The sequence below is a fragment of the Lissotriton helveticus genome, chromosome 11 (genome assembly GCF_964261635.1).
Source record: "Lissotriton helveticus chromosome 11, aLisHel1.1, whole genome shotgun sequence".
Taxonomy (NCBI): domain Eukaryota; kingdom Metazoa; phylum Chordata; class Amphibia; order Caudata; family Salamandridae; genus Lissotriton; species Lissotriton helveticus.
The window spans coordinates 938,840,013-938,860,038 of NC_136072.1; the positions used below are offsets into that span (position 1 = coordinate 938,840,013).

A 20,026-nucleotide genomic window follows, 5' to 3' on the forward strand; every position below is an offset into this window, starting at 1 on the left:
AAGACCAGCTGTTCTCTTGTGACTATGTGATGGCGAGAGAACCTGCCCCACACAGTCCCGGGTTAAGAGCAGTTCTCTTAAACTCGTGTATCTGTTTCCCCACAGAATTTCTGGCGAGGGGAACAAATAAGGTGGAACATATTTGTCCATTCGAAAAATACAATTAAGGTAATATTGACCCGATTTGGGGGAGGATTGGAAAACAGGGACCAACACCCTGATGAAAGCCTAAAGCCATCCAGTTGGAGGCACTCAAATAGGCAGAAACATGTTGGTAAAAGCAGAGGGGATTAAGGGATCATAATTTCCCTATATATACCCCCATTACTTCATTTTAATCCAGCCAGAGTTTTCCCTATAAAATAAAGGAGAAACTGGGAAACCTTTAGTCTGTTTTAATTTCACTTTACTGCCAAGTTTGGTCCTGTCTTTGTGGGAAAGAAGTAATCCCGCTATATATGTTTTGTATGTTTTCCTTTCCATGTAATGTTTCAAGTGTCCTGTGTGTATTACAACTCTTACTTTTTTGATTTTACTACCCCTACCACCTGTCTTCGTCAAAAAAATCTAACGCTCCACCTAGAGTGTTGGTCTGCGCCTAGGTGTCTGATGCGGCCCAATGATGAAGCATGACACCGCAAGGTGTGTGAGGGCAGTTTTAAGACACTTGCGGACTTCCCTCTGGTGTTTCTAGTGAGTCTCATGTGGTATTATTTATATAATTTTTTTTTGGGAACTCAACCTGCTATTATTTTAGATACAGATGAGGTCCAATATTGATGCAGTATAGGTTTCTCTGTTACGTGAGCTTAATAATTGTCAGTAGTATGCCTGGAAACTTGTTACTGATGCAGCTTCCCAAGCCTACTGCTGTCAGTTCCAAAAAGTAGTAAATTTGGACCCATTCAAGGCGTACTTCTGTGGGTGCAGATTTACTACTCTTTTGGTAATCAAGGGCCAGATGTAGGTGGCCAAATACCGGTCGGTAACGGCCGAATTCGGCCGTTACCGACCGGTATTTGGCTTTTGAGATGTAGGTGGTTCTGAATTTACAGAATCGGTATATTTACCGATTCGGTAAATTTACCACTTCGGTATTTTACCGAATCGGTAAATATACCGATTCTGTAAATCCATATGTAGGTGGGACTCTTCAGAGTCCCAAAGGCCCTACAAATTCGGTATTTTAACACCCAATCCAATTGGGTGTTAAAATACCGAATTCAGGTGTGCATGCACATGTGTGCATGCACACCTAGCCATGTGACAGACAGACATGCCCCTAGGGCATGTCTGTGTGCCACATGGCGCACATGCCTATTTTTGGGGTGCCAGAGGGTGTCAAAGTGACACCCCCTGCACCCTTGCTAAAATAGGTATTTACGGATTCTGTAATTACAGAATCGGTATTGCCCATTGATTCCTATGGGCTTCACAGCCCATAGGAATCAATAGGAAATACCGATTCGGTATTTCCAGATTCGGTAAATACCGAATCTTAACGATTCGGTATTTCCACATCTGGAAATACCTACATCTCCCCCCTTCATATTTACCACTTCTTAAATACCGAATCGGTATGATTCGGTATTTAAGAAGTGGTAAATATGAATTACCTACATCGGGCCCCAAGTCACTACATATACTTATGAGCCAAACCAAAAAATTAGCAAATTAAAACCCCTTTGTTAAATTAGAAACATGTGAAAAACCAACACACACATAGCAGACAACTTACAAATCAAGAATTCATTTGAAAAGTGTCCCATACCAAACACCCCCAAGTTATGCCCTTTGCTGTCCCTCCTGGGACTAGTAGTTCTTCGTAGGAACTCATGACCAGTCATGCACAACAAAACAGCCAGTAGTCCCAGCCCTGGGATCAATTATTTAAATTTATTGTCACAGCAGGCACTCTTCTTCATCTTTACTGCAATAATCCTTGATGGTACAGTTGTCAAATTGGTGCATACTGGTAGGGCTCTGTGCTTCTAGTCTGCACTATGTACAAAACATTTCCTCAAGTCACCACTGTTCCGTGTACTAGGTATGAGTCATAAATCAAAGAGGGCAAGCAGGAAAATTAACAGGGCAAGTTGAGATATGGACTGGGCTTGGCTCTAAGAGCACGTGCACGAGTCGAGCCATGAAAACGTTATGATACAATCACTTCAAAAATAAAAAAAGCTTATTTTTTTTAATATGTGGAAGTGCTTCGCCATAGTACATAAGATTACGTCATTGCATAGACAGACATTCATTAAAAGTGACAATTTTTAGAAATATTCATGGCTCACCCCCAACAACTATGCCTGTATTGAACTAAGAAACAAGTCCGCGGTGATGTAAACCCTATACGTGACCTAGATTCTTAATACAGATGAAGATGAAGCAACATTGTAATGTATTAAATTGAATGCAAGAGGTGCTTGTACAGTGTACGTTCTGAACTCAAGCTTTTAAAAGAGTGCTTATATAAAAAAATAAGGCTCTGTGAAAAAATAATATTTGCTGAGAATAACATCTTGAAATTCATCCATGCGTTCTCTCAATTCAATTCAATATTTATTAAAGATTTGGAACTCAAATGAGGTCCACAGTACAGTCCACCGCATTATTACATAAATAGAATAAAACAGAAGGAAAACACATTTCTCAGTCCAACATAAATTCCCAAGAACCTACTTAGCAGATCTAGATTTTCCCTCACAAAACATTAATAGATGTGGACGTTAACCCTAATAGGAGAAATAACTGCGGTTTTCAACAGTAATAGAATTGAGCTCATAGGCAAGAAGAGAGGCCCGAGAGACCTCAATCAAAGCAAGAGACGTATGTTTAAGACCATATTAAAAAACAACAGCTTCATGCTAATTTGGAATAATATGCATCACGTCGGGCTAGTTAGGATTTTTCAAGCATTTAGGAAGCAACACATAACCACTTTGGTAAAAGAAAGGATTTGGGATTAACACAAGGATTGAGGTAACTAAGGATATCCCAGAGTGTGCAAAAAGCAATAAGTAGCAGCCAGTTCATGTGCAAAATATAATCCACAATCCAGCTTCGGCAGAGAGTTCAGTTTAGGGTTAGCAGCAAGAAAAAAAAAAGAGAAACAGGGCATATCCTAATCTGTGCAAAAAGCAATTCAGTAGCAGCCAGTTCATGTGCACAGTACAGTTCAATGTCCCGCTTCAATTAAAGCGAGCATTTGCAATGCAATAGGTCTCGCATTTGCAAGGGTTTCAGCTATTGGCATTGTAAACGATAATGCCTTTTTTTTTATGTGTTTTTTTTTTAAACAGATAAACTAAAAGGCATGGTCATTTACAATGTCAATAGCTTACAACTCTCGCAAATGCGAGACCTATTGCATTGCAAATGCTGGATCTGTGCCCCAAGCTGCTATGGTTATTCCAGTGTTTCTCCTGTTTCCGATGTATAGAACTTTTATTTTAAATTGTTATTTGTCGACCCTTTTCACTTCATGGACGATTGATCATTCTTTTCTGTATTGTTGTTAATAAAGTTTTCTATTTATAAATAACCCTTGTTTGGACTATAAGTTTACAGGATGACCGCTGGAAACCAAAATACCTATGTGAATACTCTACTCCCAGGTTGTAGCCCACCTACAGGGCACTACGTTTCTGCAAACGACAGGATGAGCTATGGGAGAGAGGGAGAGGGACAGACATGCAGACGGGCTGATATAGAAAATATTTGAACCAACAAACACACCGAGCTATGCGAGAGCGCGACCAAAACCGAAAGGCTGACTGTAGGAGACAGGAGCAGGCAGACATGCTGGGATTAGGGGACGGACAGACAGACTGGTATTCGAAGGAGGAACAGGCAGGTCGACATAGATACGGAACGTAGAAGAAACAGACAGGATGAACTATATTAAAGAGGGACAGACAGACTGACTGACACAGGAGAGGGGTAGGAGCTAACAGACTGGCCGAGGTATGGGAGAGAGAGAGGTACAGACACACAGACTGATGTATGAGAGAGAGATAGGAGCCAACAGACAAGATGAGCTATGGGAGAGAGGGACAGACAGACCGACTGATTTAAGGAACAGGTTGGTACAGACATACACCCCCGGTGAGTGAGTAGATATAGATATAGATATATAGATACATCACTTAAATTGCCTGATGGAGAAGAAGACTACACCACAGGTAAGCTTCAGCCAAATGTCGTTTATTCAAAACAGCAGCAGCATAGCAGAACTTCAGTCCACTGAATCTTACAGTCCATCCCGACGCGTTTCGTTGCTCACTGAGGGCCACGCCCACTGAGGCGGGTTCTGGAAATTAAAAAAGTGCCGCCAAATCCAGCTTGTTGTTTTCGCCTAGTCCAGTGCCCCTGAGGAAGTGAGCATAGAAACGCGTCGGGATGGACTGTACGATTCAGTGGACTGAAGTTCTGCTATGCTTCTGCTGTTTGGAATAAACGACATTTGGCTGAAGCTTACCTGTGGTGTAGTCTTCTTCTACATCAGGCAATTAAAGTGTTGTGGATAGTAGCGGCCAGCCTGGGTCGCGTAAGAAGACCCGATGCTGTTCCAGCATCCCAGTGAATCCGCTCACTGGGAATTTGCACATGGCACGGGTGCCGTTTTTTTCAAGCAAAACGGAAAGCGGTGGCATTTTGCAGCATCTCCATTCCACTATCCACTGGGATAATACAGACTGCCAATATAGGGTAAAACAACAGGCCAACCACTCGGCATGACTGGCTGGGACTACAGTAACCATGAGGCCACAGTGAGGGCCACGCCCACTGAGGCGGGTTCTGGAAATTAAAAAAGTGCCACCAAATCCAGCTTGTTGTTTTTGCCTAGTCCAATGCTCCTGAGGAAGTGAGCAACGAAACGCGTCGGGATGGACTGTAAGATTCAGTGGACTGAAGTTCTGCTATGCTGCTGCTGTTTTGATTAAACGACATCTAGCTGAAGCTTACCTGTGGTGTAGTCTTCTTCTACATAAGGCAATTTAAGTGTTGCCGCTTGGCCCGCCTAGTCTAACCCCCCTGTTGAAAACATCCAGAGCTCACTTATGATCATTAAGTTTTTGTTTTTAAAACAAGTTTTGACACTAGGATCACATAAGTTTCCTTTGCACTTTTTAGCTTTGCACAGTGTGAGCACCAGCGGTAGGGCACATAAACTGGCATACAGAGATTGCAGGAGATAAAGGAGGTTTGGAAGTCAGGCATCCAACAGAATTTCTTATCGAATAGCGATACCCCTACCCACTTGGGTCGCACGGGCCAGTCAGGTTTACCATTTACAAACACATAGCATTGGTACACTCTAGTACGAGATGGATTGCCATTAGCGTGGTTAATTAACGGAGTTTGGGACTCACGGCTGACTGATGAGTAAAGTTGTGACCACATTGACGCCTGACAGAGGCTTCGCGCTGACACTAAACTCCACCACTTTCTTAGGAGGTAACAGGGGGGTTTCTTGCCGCGGAATCCTGACACAAATTAGCTGGCGATGCTGACCGAAAGTGGCCACTAAACCACATATGTACATAATAATACGCACATTTTCAACCATACAAGTAGCTCACATCAGGGACAGAATCTGTGAGATTGGCTGTAACGTATACAAAAATGATCACTGTATATATAGTTCACCGTGTGCAAGTACATGCCGTTACCTTTGCTTTTTTCACTTTCTAGTGTTTATATATAATTTTTAAATATGGAAATGTACTGATGAATTAGGTTACAAAATGTATGTAATCGAAGTACAGGTTTGTACATAATGTGGAGTACAAAAAATTGTCGAAAAGCATTATGATAGTGACTAGGCAAATAACTCTATGTTTTTTAGAGTGGTGTCACAGGGTTGCCATGACAACCAAAACCAGTTCTAGCATGTCAGTCTTGATCTACAAAAATGTCACTATTTTGAGTTCTGATATAGTGAGCAAGGTGGTTCTGTCCACCGAAACGCGTCTGAGCAAATAATTGGTGATTAAACCTTTTCTTACTTTGAGTATCCACGGAGTCAGCGCCTTCTTTCTGAAGCAAAAGGTTGGACTGGGGTTCGAATATATATATAATAATAGATAATGTCCAGAAACAAATGGTTTATTTTAAAAATGTGCAATTTACAGCATTTATGCAGTAATTAACTATGTGTTGTGGAAAAAAGAGAAAAAAATGAGAAATAGTATTTTTTCTGCTTCTATGACATGTGATGGCACTATTGCACTTTAAAAGGGTGGTCAGCCCTCGTGACGTTGTCATGTGAACAAGGCTATCTCTAGCCGAAACGCGTCATGGCGGACTGGTGCTGGGCTTAAAAACCTAATAAAATAATATTGCACCACTTTGGGTCTTGCTGGTTCCTGTCTGTTCGTGTGGATGTACTGCTGCGCCTACGGACCCGTTTGGAACTTTACATACTATATATCTATATATCTATATATCTATATATCTATATATCTATATATCTATATATCTATATATATATATATATATATATACACACACACACACACACACACACACACATACATACAGCTCTGGGGGAGAGGCACATACATATAGACAAGAATAAGAAACCGAGAACGGCTGCATAAACTATAGAGGAGAGGGAATCTAAGAACAATGTGTAGACCGGCCGGCGGATTGTACATGGGCCATGTTGGGGGATTAACCTTCCCTGAGAAGACAACAGAGTAAGATCTGTCCAATGTAGGCGTGGCTGAATCCGCCAGAGTGGATGAACCCGCCGTCGGAACAGCCGTTCTCCGAGGGAACCATCCTCACAAAATCGTGTACCTGTTTTATGTGGCTTTTCACAGAGGTGACTACGCAGGTCAGTTTGGACCAGCCACTAAAGGTCCGGAGGGAGATGGGGCAGCCTCAGAAGTGAAACAGAGCGGACGGTGGAGCCGGCGGCCCTTCCATCAGCGGGCTGTCCGTCTCACTCATAATAAAGAGGATATCCTGATATACACATGCAATCTGCATTCTGCACTACCCCCTTGTTAAATCAAGACCCAAATATCCAATTGGGACACAGGTTACAACTGTAGCCACTGATAAATCAAAGGCACAAAGTTTCAAAATCAACCCACGGTACCAAATGGTATTTTTTGGCCGTTCGTTACAATTTACAATCCGTACTCCGTCACAGCGCCTTTGGAGTCCCCGCCTACTCCGCTGCAGGTTTCATTGCGATTTTTAACAAAGACCACTAAAACAGCAGAACCGTGAACGTGCTTATGCTTGCTGCATGATGCCGATGCAGCTTGAGGCCAGCCACCCTCCCCCCGCAACCTAAGGAGTGTGCCCGGGACACGGCAGAATGCAATGCAACAAAAAACAAATAGCGCCTGTCCTCGAGCCCATGGACTCTCAGCACCATCGTTCAAGCCTCATCGACCTAAAGGTGCCTCGTTTTGACTCAGGACTTCACAGCACATCCCCATACCTGCCAAGGTTTCCGATTGCTATGTGGGACATTTTCAGATTTTGTATGTAATTATGCGAGTGCAGACAGGATTTGTTCCTATGTGAAGACGGGCGAGGGATAGCAGAGAGGTGAACAGATCAAACAAATCACGGCTCCAGCTGTCTTACTCACTGGTTACCGTTTTCTCCTCTTCACAGCTCGCCGACAACGCCTTCGGTGTAGCGCTGCCTGTCGACCCACACACGGTCCGGTTAGATATCCCCTTTTGATGGCTGCTTTCTTCTTCTGATCAGAACATAGCGCCTTTCCTCGAGCCCATGGACTCTCAGCACCATCGTTCAAGCCTCGTCGAGCTAAAGGTGCCTCGTTTTGACTCGGGACTTAACAGCACATCCCCATAGCTGCCAAGGTTTCATTGCTATGTGGGACATTTTCAGATTTTTTATGTAATTATGCGAGCGCAGACAAGAGATGTACGTACGTGTGCACAACTCCTATCCAGTGGAAGGGGCACATGTCCTGCGCCCCTTCCACTGACAAACCAACAATAGGTCTCGCCAAGGCGGGCAACGCATGCGCTGCATCGCTAGGTGAAACCTAAAAATGAGAGACAAGCACTACATATCCTAATTGTGCAAAGATCAATAAATAGCAGCCAGTAAATGTGCATAGTACAGTCTAACAAAGGAGAAAATATTAATACTTCATACGAGGGTAACAGGCACGGGGGAAAACGGCCCATTTAAAAAAAGATTTAAATATATACATAAACTCCTTAAAATAATTGAATAGTTTTACACAGACTGCTTCGTTCTTAGGACAAAAGAGAAAGCTATGGGCTGAAACTACATTTTAAAAACAATTTTGTAAAAACATTGGCCGAAGCCAGCGACAACGACTCGGAGCCAATGCTGGACAGACAAACAAGATATGATCCAAGGTCTGAATGTTCAACATGCAAAAATTACAGATTTTTCCATTGTTTTTAAATTCTGGGACCAGTTCGCTGTCAGGCCGTTTAAAGGTAAGTGAGCAGTCGTCGAGTTCCATGTTCTAAATTCCCAAATAAATATTTCTGTGAGATTCTCGGTGAGTTTGTCCTAGCTATTATCTTAAGTCTCTATTTAGATTTACAAAATGTAATATCTCTATTATAGCTAATCTTGCCACTTAAGGTTTTTAATAATGATTTAAGTTCTGGCGGGAGAGTAATCACCGATTCTTCTTGTACACAAACAATTTTTAGTGCCACAGAGAAATCACAATAAAAAGAGTAGTTCCCTGCCATCTCGCCAAAAATTTCTTGTCCCATGAAACCTCTTAATGAATCAGGCTCGCTGTTTTTTAGCTGATTACCCCAACGTAAAACCCTGGATAAACCTTGGACATAAGAGATTATCAAGCCAAATTCCAGTCTTATAGCAGCTGATGGAACGAACGTGTTAAAATTACAAAGTTTACGTAAAATCGGACCTTCAATCCCATCTAAAAAGCTCCAGTCCTTAACAGAGATTGATTCAATGGCATAAAGCAGGTTTTGAGGGATTTTTTGCTTTAAAAACTGTCAGAAGATGTAAAAAAATGCCTTCTTCCCATCGCACTGTAGAAGATATGCAAACCATTTGCCTGGGAAGCAACTTTACAAAAACTATGTTCAATGTGAAGTTTGTTCTTCGTACTACCCGCTATTAGTTTCCCTAATAGGTATAAATCCACGACCTCCAGCTTTTCAGGACCAATTTGCCATTTAAAATTACTTGAGTTTCTACTTTTGTTACATAGTATGATCAAGATTTTACTTTTAGAAACGTTTATCTTCAAGAAATGGGCCACCGTGTAATTCTGTAATGAATTCAGCTTTCTGTTCAACCCGATTAGGGTTAGATCCATCACTACTATACCATCTGCGTATAGAAGACATGCAAAAGGTCGGCTACTTATCTTTGGAGCATCTTCCTCTGACTGCTATATATAAAGAAAATAACAACGGTGCTAAAAAGCAACCTTGTTTCAAGCCATTTTCTGTAGGGATTACATCTGAAAGACCTTGATTTCCTCCCATTAAAATCTGATACCAAGTTTGAAAATGTAGTGCGATAATTAAGGATAACAGGGGAGGGGGAAATCCCATTTTTTGCAATTTTCTCCATAGTAAATGGTCGATCTACCCTATCAAAGTCCGTTGAAAAATCTATGAAAGCCATATATACATTTGACCTACAATAAATTGTGCATTTCTCCTCAATTAGCTTCAACATGGAGATATTATCCAAGGAAGAATGATTTTTTCTGAAACCTGCTTGTTCTACAGGGAGGACCTGCTTCTCCATCACCCATTCTGTAAGGTGGCCGAGAAGACTACGAGCAAATATTGCCCACAGAAACGGCTCCTTTATAATTACAGTCATGGGAATTTTATCAGGGCCCATTGCTTTTGGAGATCTCATTTTCTTAATATATCCAGCGAAGTCACTAATTGAGTACGAAGTTGAATGCAGGGGTTTTAAACGGATCGAATACCGCGGTGCCAGGACTGGAAGAATTAAGGTTCGCAAAATAAACTTCTGTCAGGTGAAGTTTCCAATCCTCTTCTTTAATGAAAACGGGGAGAGATTTCACTCTTGAACCGCAGCAGTTGACGATTTGGAGTCATTTTTTGAGGCCGTCTCTGAACTACACCCAAGCACCATAGGGAGCCTTTTTTTCTCTGTCTTTTCCTCTTTAGAAGGTTTATTAAATGACTTTGTGCCAATGAAAAATTCAGGAACTGGGCCCTCACCAATGTATTTATTTCCCTATTTGTAGTAAGCATTGGATTAAAATGAAAGCTCCGTTTGACTGGAGCATGTGATAATTTACATGCTTTAGCCAAAGAGCCTACATTATGGGAAAAGGCTTTGAGTAACTCAGCTTGGGAAGAATCACACTCGGCCAATACTAAATGCTGCTGAACTCTTAACCCCTTCGACGCTCATGACGAGCTCAGTTCGTCATGAGTTACGCCTCTCGTACGCTCATGACGAGCTGAGCTCGTCATGAACCGCGGGTTTTTTAAAAACTCAGCGCAGCGCGGAAATCTGCACCGCACGCATGCGGTTAATAGAGCCATTAAATTTGCTTTTAATTTAACGGCCGCTTGAGTATTCCAATGAGATCTACAGTTTGTTTTATTAAACCCTACTGTACTGCCTTTAAAATTCCAGGGGCCTGCCTTATCACAAATGAATTCAAATTTGGAGCAAATCATCATATGATCGCTAAACACATTTCCCAGAACTTCCATGTATTTAATTTTACAAAAGAAATCTGCAGAGACAATCAAATAATGTGGAATAGATCTCCCGGTTGGCGCCTTACGAGTATAATTTGCTGGAATATCCTTTTCTAGCCTCCCTTTAACAATGATGAGGTCTAAGCTTCTTAGACCTTCAATTAATGAGACTCCTCTTTTATCAGTCCTGCTTTTATGTAGACATTGGGCATTGGGGATGTTTAGGGCTTCGTTTTCTTCGATGTTAGAGAAAACCCTTATACTATAAGAAGAGACCTTAGAGTTCAAATCTCCTACTAACATTATGAACCTGCAGTCTCCTTCCTCCCCCCCCCCGAAGGGTTTGGGAGGTTTCCAGATCGGTGTTAGACTGCTTATTTTGTGACACTTTTTTTAAGGCTAGCTCCTCTTCAGGAATTAAGACATCTATTCCACAACAGCTTAAATTATCACTGTGTGACATTATCAGGTTGGAGATAGCTTTGGATGTAAATGTTACTCTTGCGCCCCTAAAATGATTGTATTTTTGAACCTCAACCAGGGCAATGTCATTGCTTTCAATGATTCGGAGGCCTGGGATTTCAGCAAAGCAACCCAACAGAAAGGTCCTATTCATAAATGGTTCGTGATCAAAGATGAATGAAAAATCCAAAGCAAAAGTGGCAAAGTGTGAGAGGTTGTCTAGACAGGATACCTCAGAAATATTTTCAGTAGGATTGTAAATAACATTATTACCTAAAGAGGAAGCAAATAGTGAAGCATTAGGGTTCAGAATACTCTGAACAGTGTGGGGGAACACTTATCTAATACAGATGCCACTTGGGTGGATTTAATTGGTACACTGGAGTTCAAGAGTGAAGAACAAGGTCCCAATAAATTGAGCTCTGCTTGCCCATCTTCCTTCATCGAAACGTTTGATTCTGGAATTGAAGGTATATTATGAATTACGTTAGGGTCAAAGTGTAGCTGTTTCATCCTTTTATATCCTTCAACGTTTTTCCCTTTTTTCCTTCTTCTTACAAGCGCTGTAACTTTTATTCCTAATGTCCTTTTCCTTAATGAGTGAGCAACCAGCTTTTAGTCCTTCCTCAAGAGGATGCTCAAAAGGTTCTACACCCGTTTTTAAAAAAAATAGGAAAAACCTTTTGAATTTTACATGAATTTGTATTTTCTTTCTTAGCTTGCAAGTGGGGCATAGGATCAGCCACTGTAGCAAAAGTCTCAGGGTCAAGAAGCTGCTGTAAAGTAGAGGAGTGTGGTTTATCCAGTATATCAACATTTTCAGTCAATTTTATTTTATTTTTCCTACTAGAAAAAGGCTTACCCGCCTGAACACCAAAGTCCCGCCCTTTAACTTGGGGGAGATAGTGTGCTTGACTGGCATAAAGCAGATTTAGATTTTCCTCCGAACGTAGAAGTGGAGAGGTTCCTTTCCCAGGAGCAGACTTTTGGGAGGGAGATTGGCAGGCTTTTCTAGGCGATAATTTTTTCTCAGAGGCTATAAACTTTGTCAGGGTCAATATAGAGTCCAGAATAAAGTCGGAGTTACTGATTTTTCCATTAATGCTAAGATGGAAGACAGCACTCTTTCCAAGCAAAGTAAGGATTCTGACAGCAACATTTTTTGCTCTGGATTATTAATTAAAGGAAGAAAATTTGGGGATAAATCAGGAGTAGAAGAGCCCCGTGAATCTAATAGGCTTGTTCCACTGGTGTACTACTGAAAATTGCATTTCAACAGGGCAGTCCTTGGAGGAAGTTGAGGTAGCAGGAATATGTATACTGGACGACTCTAGATCAGGTGCGCGAGACATCTTAGGAAACTAATTTAGATTAATATCAGGGAGCGTAAAATCTTCCTTTATGGGTTCTCCTGCTTTTGGCACGAGTTGAGATACTCCTTCAAGTTCGGAGACTCCATTTACAAGGAAGTGGATGGTTACGTTTGCCAGCAAAGAATCATCCACCCTAGAATCAGAGTATTGGGGGGTTCTAGACTGAGTTCCCCCGGTTTTGGGAGATAAATTAGAGGGTACTACTCGCAGTGATTTTCCGGTGACTATTTTAGCTTCTTCATGATAGTTCTGAGTAGACTCCAACATCCTTACTAAATTTAGGTTCATTTCTTTTTTTTGGGAAGAAGGAAGGGATGGTATTGAAACTCTTCAGGATGTTTATTTGCAGCGAGTTATTCCTTCGAGGATTAGCTCTAGTTCTTTTGCAAGCTCTTGAATACACCAATCTTCCAGAGCGCAATTTCTTTGTGGTCATATCTTAGTTCTTATTTTGAGGAACCCTTACCCAGACCAGCCAGCACAGCAAACAAGAGAGGTATAGCTCCAATGATCCAGTGCGCTGCTCATGCAACACCGAGCACAGAGTTGCCACACTCCAACGTACAGCTACACTCGCAGTTGAGTGAGCTCGGACAGCTATAGAGAATTAGTGCTGGTAATCATAGGCTAGGGGCAATAAATCAGAGGAGTAAAATCTGGAGCAAGACTGTCCATATCAGAGGAGCTGAAGCAGAAGTAACTAGGAGGGGCATCCAATGCTCACAAGGATGTATTACCGACCGCCGCTGCAAGGCTCTAGAGGTTCTGGAAGGTGGCCGCGCTTGACCCCAGTAAACTATACAGGCAATGCAGGCACCGCGGCCCCTTCTATCTCTGGCACCTCGGGCACCTCAAGCACCTTCCATCTCCAATAAACTTCCAACAGGTCCAACAGGTCTTTTCTCTGAGGACAGTTTGCAATTATGGTTTTAGTTTTAACAGTTTTTACAAAATCCAGAATCTTAGCAAAGTCGTGGCGGGGGAGGGAGATTAGACGAGGAACAGACAGGATCCCGGACCCAGACAGAAGCTAATCTTGGCAGGATCATAATGGTTTTGGAAGTTTGGAGGTTTGGTAGATGCTCAGTGGCTTGATGACTTAACGCAGGGCAGAGCGAAGCCAAGCTGCAAGGAGGGAGCAAGGAGAAAGGGAGAACCACAAGAACTTCTCAATTGCTCCTAAGCCCTGAGCCTGCCTGTGCTTGCCGAGCCAGTCACCCCCAACTCCACCTCACCGCTCAGCTTCTGTATCACCCGCCGTTTGACTTTGTTGTTCACACCGCTCCCCACAACCAAGTCCCTGACTTGTCCTTATCAAGCTCTCTGCGTTGTTGGGCCTTATGTTTCTGTGGCTCTGTATCACCTCGGTAAATTAGAAACTCCACTCCACTCCACTCCACTCCACTCCACTCCACTCCACTCCACTCCACTCCACTCCACTCCACTCCACTCCACTCCACTCCACTCCGCTGCTCGCCGCACACGCGTCCTCCGCCCTCCAGGACCAGCTGCCTCAGCTGTGAGTCCGCACTCTCACAGACAGTCAACCAGAATACGGGAACCGGCAAACGGTCTTGGTTGCAGTGGGCAGTCTCAGGAAACTTTCCAGTTGCGGCTCTCAGGGGTTCTCGGCGCCTCACGGCTCGTTTGCTCACGGAACACCCTGCGGTACACAGCATGGCACAATCTCCTCCTCCGAAGTCACGTTGGCACCTTTCCCTTTCTTGGAAGTGATTTTCTCTCTCCCGTTTACATCAGAGGTCACGGTTTTGTCTTTCATTCTTGACTCACAACAAGAAAAATTACACATATAGCAGACAGGATCAGAGCCCCCAGGCCCAGCTACCAAGGCAAGAATATATTAATTTAGAGTGTAAAACAACCCAAATCCACCCATATTTATCTGCAGAGTAATACAACCGAAATGCCCCCATATTGATCTACAGAGTAATACAACCCAAACCTCCTTCACACAGGTAGGTCCTTGACCATATCCAGGCCCACAGACAGCCATATCCAGGCCCACAGACAGCCATATCCAGGCCCACAGACAGCCATATCCAGGCCCACAGACAGCCATATCCAGGCCCACAGACAGCCATATCCAGGCCCACAGACAGCCATATCCAGGCCCACAGACAGCCATATCCAGGCCCACAAACAGCCATATCAAGGCACACAAACAGCCAAAAACCAGCCTGCAGACAAGTCAGACCAGCCCTTCTGGCATACTGTCCTATAGGCCAGTCCGGCCCGGTCTGTAAGCATGCCAGTGCCTTTATGTGGGTCTGTCAGTCTCTATCCATCTCATATCAAGTCAAGTAGGATGGTGTACAGTGTTCATGCTACCTTTGGACCACTTCACACAGCAGATTGTTTAAATAAAAGCGAAGAAGGAGAATTAAAGTCACACAAGAGGCATGGGAGGGGTGAAAGGTGGGCTTGTGCTTCCTTATAGCTCTCGTACATTAGAAGATTAATCATTCGTTTGATTGTGTGCTGCAGTTTTGGTTTCAGGAGTATGTGTCGCTTTGCACAAATCCTTTTAAAAGACTGAATATCTGGTCAATTTTATGTCTACTCATGGAAAATGAATATACTATTGAAGTAAGGAAAAGCACTGCTACATCACCCCAACTTTTATTCATGGCACTGCTACATTACCCAGTCTTTTGATGGCGGTCTTGTAGGCCATTCTGCTGTTGTTGCTTACGACTTCGCCCACGCCAGCACTTGGAGCAGTAGCCATGCCATGCCGGGTTGCCGTAATATCCACAGCCGTCCTTACACAGTAAGTCGGATTGGTCGAAGTGGATTCCCCAGGCCTCCATGGCCTGACTCATTATGAGCTGAAATCACAAAGAAAGATGGAAATGAGTCTTCTTTCCATAAACATATATCCCTTGTAATGAACAAAACTGCAAGTAGTTTTCTGTTAACTGCAATAAATCAACCATCTGAAAAGAACGCTTTTAACCAGAAAAAGTGTGTTTCAGTTTAAAAAGCAGAATTAAGAGCGCTTTTTTCAAAGCACTTTTATAAAACAACCATGCAAACTCGGAAACTGAAGGTCAGGAGACATTTGCTGTGGCTGTCTCAAAGGTGTTCTTGTGTAAGGAAAAGGGGGCTTAGGGCTATAATAAACTCAAAAAAATAGAGGGAATGATACATGGCTCTCAAAGTATCTAGAGCAAAGAAACATGAAATTGTAAAGGCACAACACTGAAAATTAGAAAAGCTACAACTAAAAGAAAGATGTACACAAGTGACTAGGTAGACCTGGGAGACCGAAAACCAAATCGACATATCCTTGAGATATGATATAATGGGAGGACCTTGAATGGAAGGAAAATGTACCCCAAAGACTAGTAGAGGTCGAAGGATTTAACACAGAAGGACGACTTAGAAAATCCTAACCAATGAAAAGATCTTATCACAAAGATCAGAGAGAGCAGCATAGTGTAAAACTGAGTAAAAGTCATTGTTTAAAATCAAAAGAAAGCGTGAGGGCCTACAAATAAAAGACAAACAAATCCTAAATGTAAGGCATATTGTTATGGTAAGAGTGGATGGAGGACCCAAAATAGAAAGGACATTGTTTACTAAATGCTAAGGAAATCCATAAACCGAATACTGAAACTCAGGCATATGAAGGCCATCAAGAGTCAGAGCAGTTCAAATTGATAGAAAGATGTATCTTCAATGTCAGGTAGAATAGAGGATCTAAAAGTAAAAGCAGTAGCGGCTGCTACCGGACGGAGGTGGCGAGGCGCAGTTAACCAAAAAAAACACTTACCTCGGAACGTCCAGACGGCTGGGCTCTGCCTCCTCTTCCTTTCTGCAGTCTGGCGGTAGCAGGAAGCACCTGGCACACAAGCTCCCCTGAGCCAATCACAAAGCTGCAATGCAGCATTGTGATTGGTCTGAGCGCCGTGGAGACTGGAACAGGGAGCCTGTACATTTTCCTGACCATGCTGTGTAATACAGCCTGGTAGGAACATGCAAAGTGCACATGCACTGTTTGGTTGGCCCAAGATGGCCGGCCAAACAGTTAATGCGCACTTTGGGAGTGCACCCCACTACTCGCCAATATGAAAAATAAAATGACAATAACGATCAGTTATTTTATTTTTCCTTTTTGCGCAGTGGGGCAATGCTCCTCCGCCTTAGTGCAGGAGCCGCCACTGAGTAAAAGCAAATCATTTAATGAAAATAAGAGAAAACCGGAGTGAACAGTGTTCTCCAAAGGCTCCAGAAACCAATAACTACAAGAAAGGTGTATCCCGAAGGCCAAGGAAGCAGGTGGGATCTAAGTCTTAAAGAAGACATACCTTAGTGAGAAACAAGTGGACAGGGAACAAATGAATGTAGGAAGATTTATTACAAAAGCAGACCTCTCTGGAACAGATAAAACTAAAAAGGGAGCTAAAGAACAGGTAGGGCGAATGCCCTAAAACTTAGAGGAAGAAAGGTATATTTAAAAGCACAGCTAAAGCAAGAATATCCCAACTGTCTGCTGGCATTTTTAAGTCCCGGAAGAGCTAGATGACCTAAACCTGAATGGGCTTTAGTTCACAAAGACCAAGTAAGCACGAGGATAAACTAGAAAGCAAAGATCAAAGATAGGGGGGAAGGAAGGTCATTAAATGAGAACCAAAGGGAAATATACTGCATTTGCCATGGAGAACAGAAGTTTCTAAAAACGAGCATTTTCTATGCCAAAAGGTCTGGCTTTAGAGGAATATTGTATGGTCATGTGAAGCATAATAAGTAAATAGCATGGGAGTAACTGTGTGTGTGGAAGCAGGGAACTGTAGAATAACACTGGTGTAGGATAAAAGGTCAGGTGGTCAGGTGACAGTTGCACTGTCAACCCAGACCTAACAATCCATGTGGGTTAATGACAGCACTCCTGCCATCTCTGCTGTGGCCAAAGAAATAAACAACAAATGATCTAGCTATCTAGATAATTTAAAAGCATTCCAATGTCATATGTGCGACCCTGAAAGTTCAAACATAAGCAGCTGGAAAAATGAAATGATTACAACTGCATGGAGGACATGCTCTTCTTTGGTGGAAGCACACCATTTATGCCCAATCAAAACATACTCTTGGATCCCAACATGTGGGTGGAGTCAAAGCTCATCTCTTGTGATGTTCACATAATTGTGTAGAGACAGCTGCACAGGCAAGACAGACCATAAAAAGGTCGACATGTCCGCAAAGAGCACCATGGCATCAACTAAAAAGAGATTAGTTACTTACATGTGAAAGGAAGATAAATCAAACACAAGCAAGAGAACGAGCACCTACATCTGGAGTTATTCACATGCACTGTAAGAAAATGTCCAGCATGTTATGACAATTCCTTTTAAAATATTCCAGGGCAGACTACACTTTATAGATCTGCCTTCTGAGAATAAAATAATGCCAACCAGTATGACATGCCACAATGGAAATGTAGACTGGCCGTTAATGGAGGCTAGAGATTTTTCAATGAAAAAAAGCTGCTACCCAAGTGGCCAGCTTTAGATGTGGCAGGATGGTGCTGTTTAAAAAAAAAAAAAAGAAAAAAAAAGAAATTAAGAGTTGTAAATAGCGCAAACTATACCCTAGGATACCAGTATCAGAGCGCTTTACATGAGTACCAGTTTTATTACAGACGGACACATTCATTTTTGTTAGGCATGGTGAGATTAAGTGATTTGCCAAGAATCACAGGACGTTAAGCATCGTTTAAGAGCCTCGAAACCCCCAGCTTCGAGGTCCACCACTCTAACCGTAGGGCATTCAAATGACGAAAGCAATGCCTCTGCTGCCCCTTACTGTGCACTTTTGTGGCCGGTTCGCCACAATCCTGATTAAGCCCTCAGTCCAAAAGCTAAAATTTCAATGACTTGTTGAAAAAACCTCAAGATGGGCTGCTATAATAGGACATGCAGTGAGGAACGTGCTGATGCATAAATAAAGGTAACTGACAAAAAAGTGCAAAGAGCCAACAACTTGAAAAACTATGGGTTTTGGATGGTTTACCCTGTCACAACAGTGAGGAATATCCTGTTAGCCAAGATATAAAACCCATAGGATACAACTGGATTTATATTTCGGTGGATGGGATACAGGGCCAGCTTTTGTGCTCATGGCGCCCAGTGTGACAATTTTTTTTGAGTATCCCCACAACCCAAGACCACCTCCTCGGATACTCTCACTACCACCAGGCAAAAGTGCCCCTCATCTCTCCAATCAGGTAAAGCACCTTCACCCCGCATCCGTGAACCCGCATGCTGTCACAACGCGGTTGTTACAACGACCGCGTTGTGACAACGCATACCATTACTCCGCAAGTCGTTACAACGACTTGCGGAGGGGGGGGGAGAAGGTGTTGGATTTAAAATCCAACACCTTCCCTAGTGTCCGCACAGACTGGAGTTGGAATAGTAAATTTTACTATTCCAACATCCAGCGCCCCCCCCTCTGCAAGTCATTGTAATGACTTGCAGAGTAATGGTATGCGTAGTCACAATGCGGTCGTTGTTACGACAGCGTTGTGACAGCATGCGGAATAATGACATGCGGAGAGAAGAGGCATATTCCTCCAATCTTGTTACTGCTCAATAAAGCGCCACTGCCCCCGAGGTCAACACCCCCTTCCACAGGGTAGCGCCCAGTGTGTCTGCACCAGTTGCACTGCCCTACAGCCTTCCCTGATGAGATATCTGTCACCGTTGTGATGGAGTAATCCTTCAACGCAGTGTTTTCCTAACTGGGGTCCACGGACCCCCAGGGGTCCCTGACACATTCCTAGGGGATCCTACGGCAGCAAAGTTCCTTGTATAATAACACTTTTATTGTTGCTCAAAAACTGCTTAAGATAACACCAGTGATTAATGTTGGAGAGAGATGATAGTTTTGTCCAGTGGCATCTTTGACTTATAAAATGTAGCACAGAGGGTTAATATGCCTACTGCAAAGAAAGTGTACCATGCATTTAAAAAAAACAATAATTTATATGCATAGGTCAGTGGGTTACTGCTTTTGTCAGATTCTTTTGTTACTGTGCAGTTCATAAGTGACAATCGTAATCTAGCACAGTGACCTATAAACTATCATCAAAGAGCTGCTTGCAAACTGCATGGGACAAGTTAGTAACATGTTTTTTCCCAGTCGTTCATTATCCTGATGCTGCTAAAAAGGCTTATTTGGGTGGAAATACATTTTTATTGTTAAAGTCAATGCTAACCACTATGTTATGTTCTGAATTGTGGGTTTGTGCTTCTCCATACCAAGCGCTCTTTACAAAGGCCTAACAGTATGAATGACATGTGAATCCTACACCTTGTAGTCCCCTTTGCCTTATGTAACAGTCAGTCAGTCAAAATCACTTTAATCGATTATTCAAAACCATAAAAGCATGTTAAAATACCCATCACATAGCACCAAATATTACACAAATCCCTCATAGGTAAAATACAT

The 20,026-nt window shown here is 42.7% G+C and overlaps 1 protein-coding gene across 2 annotated transcripts in view; it reads right to left on the reverse strand.

Annotated features, from left to right (window-relative positions):
* Positions 1 to 20,026, reverse strand: part of LOC144792322 (rab5 GDP/GTP exchange factor-like) — a 172,101-nt gene that overhangs the window by 131,452 nt on the left and 20,623 nt on the right. For both annotated transcript variants that reach the window (XR_013602537.1, XM_078667278.1), the window contains exon 2: positions 15,218 to 15,402. Coding sequence is in view for 1 of the 2 variants with exons in the window: in XM_078667278.1 (XP_078523404.1) it covers positions 15,218 to 15,396 (179 nt within the window). In the remaining variant the exon portion in view is untranslated. The remainder of the gene's footprint in view (positions 1 to 15,217; positions 15,403 to 20,026) is intronic.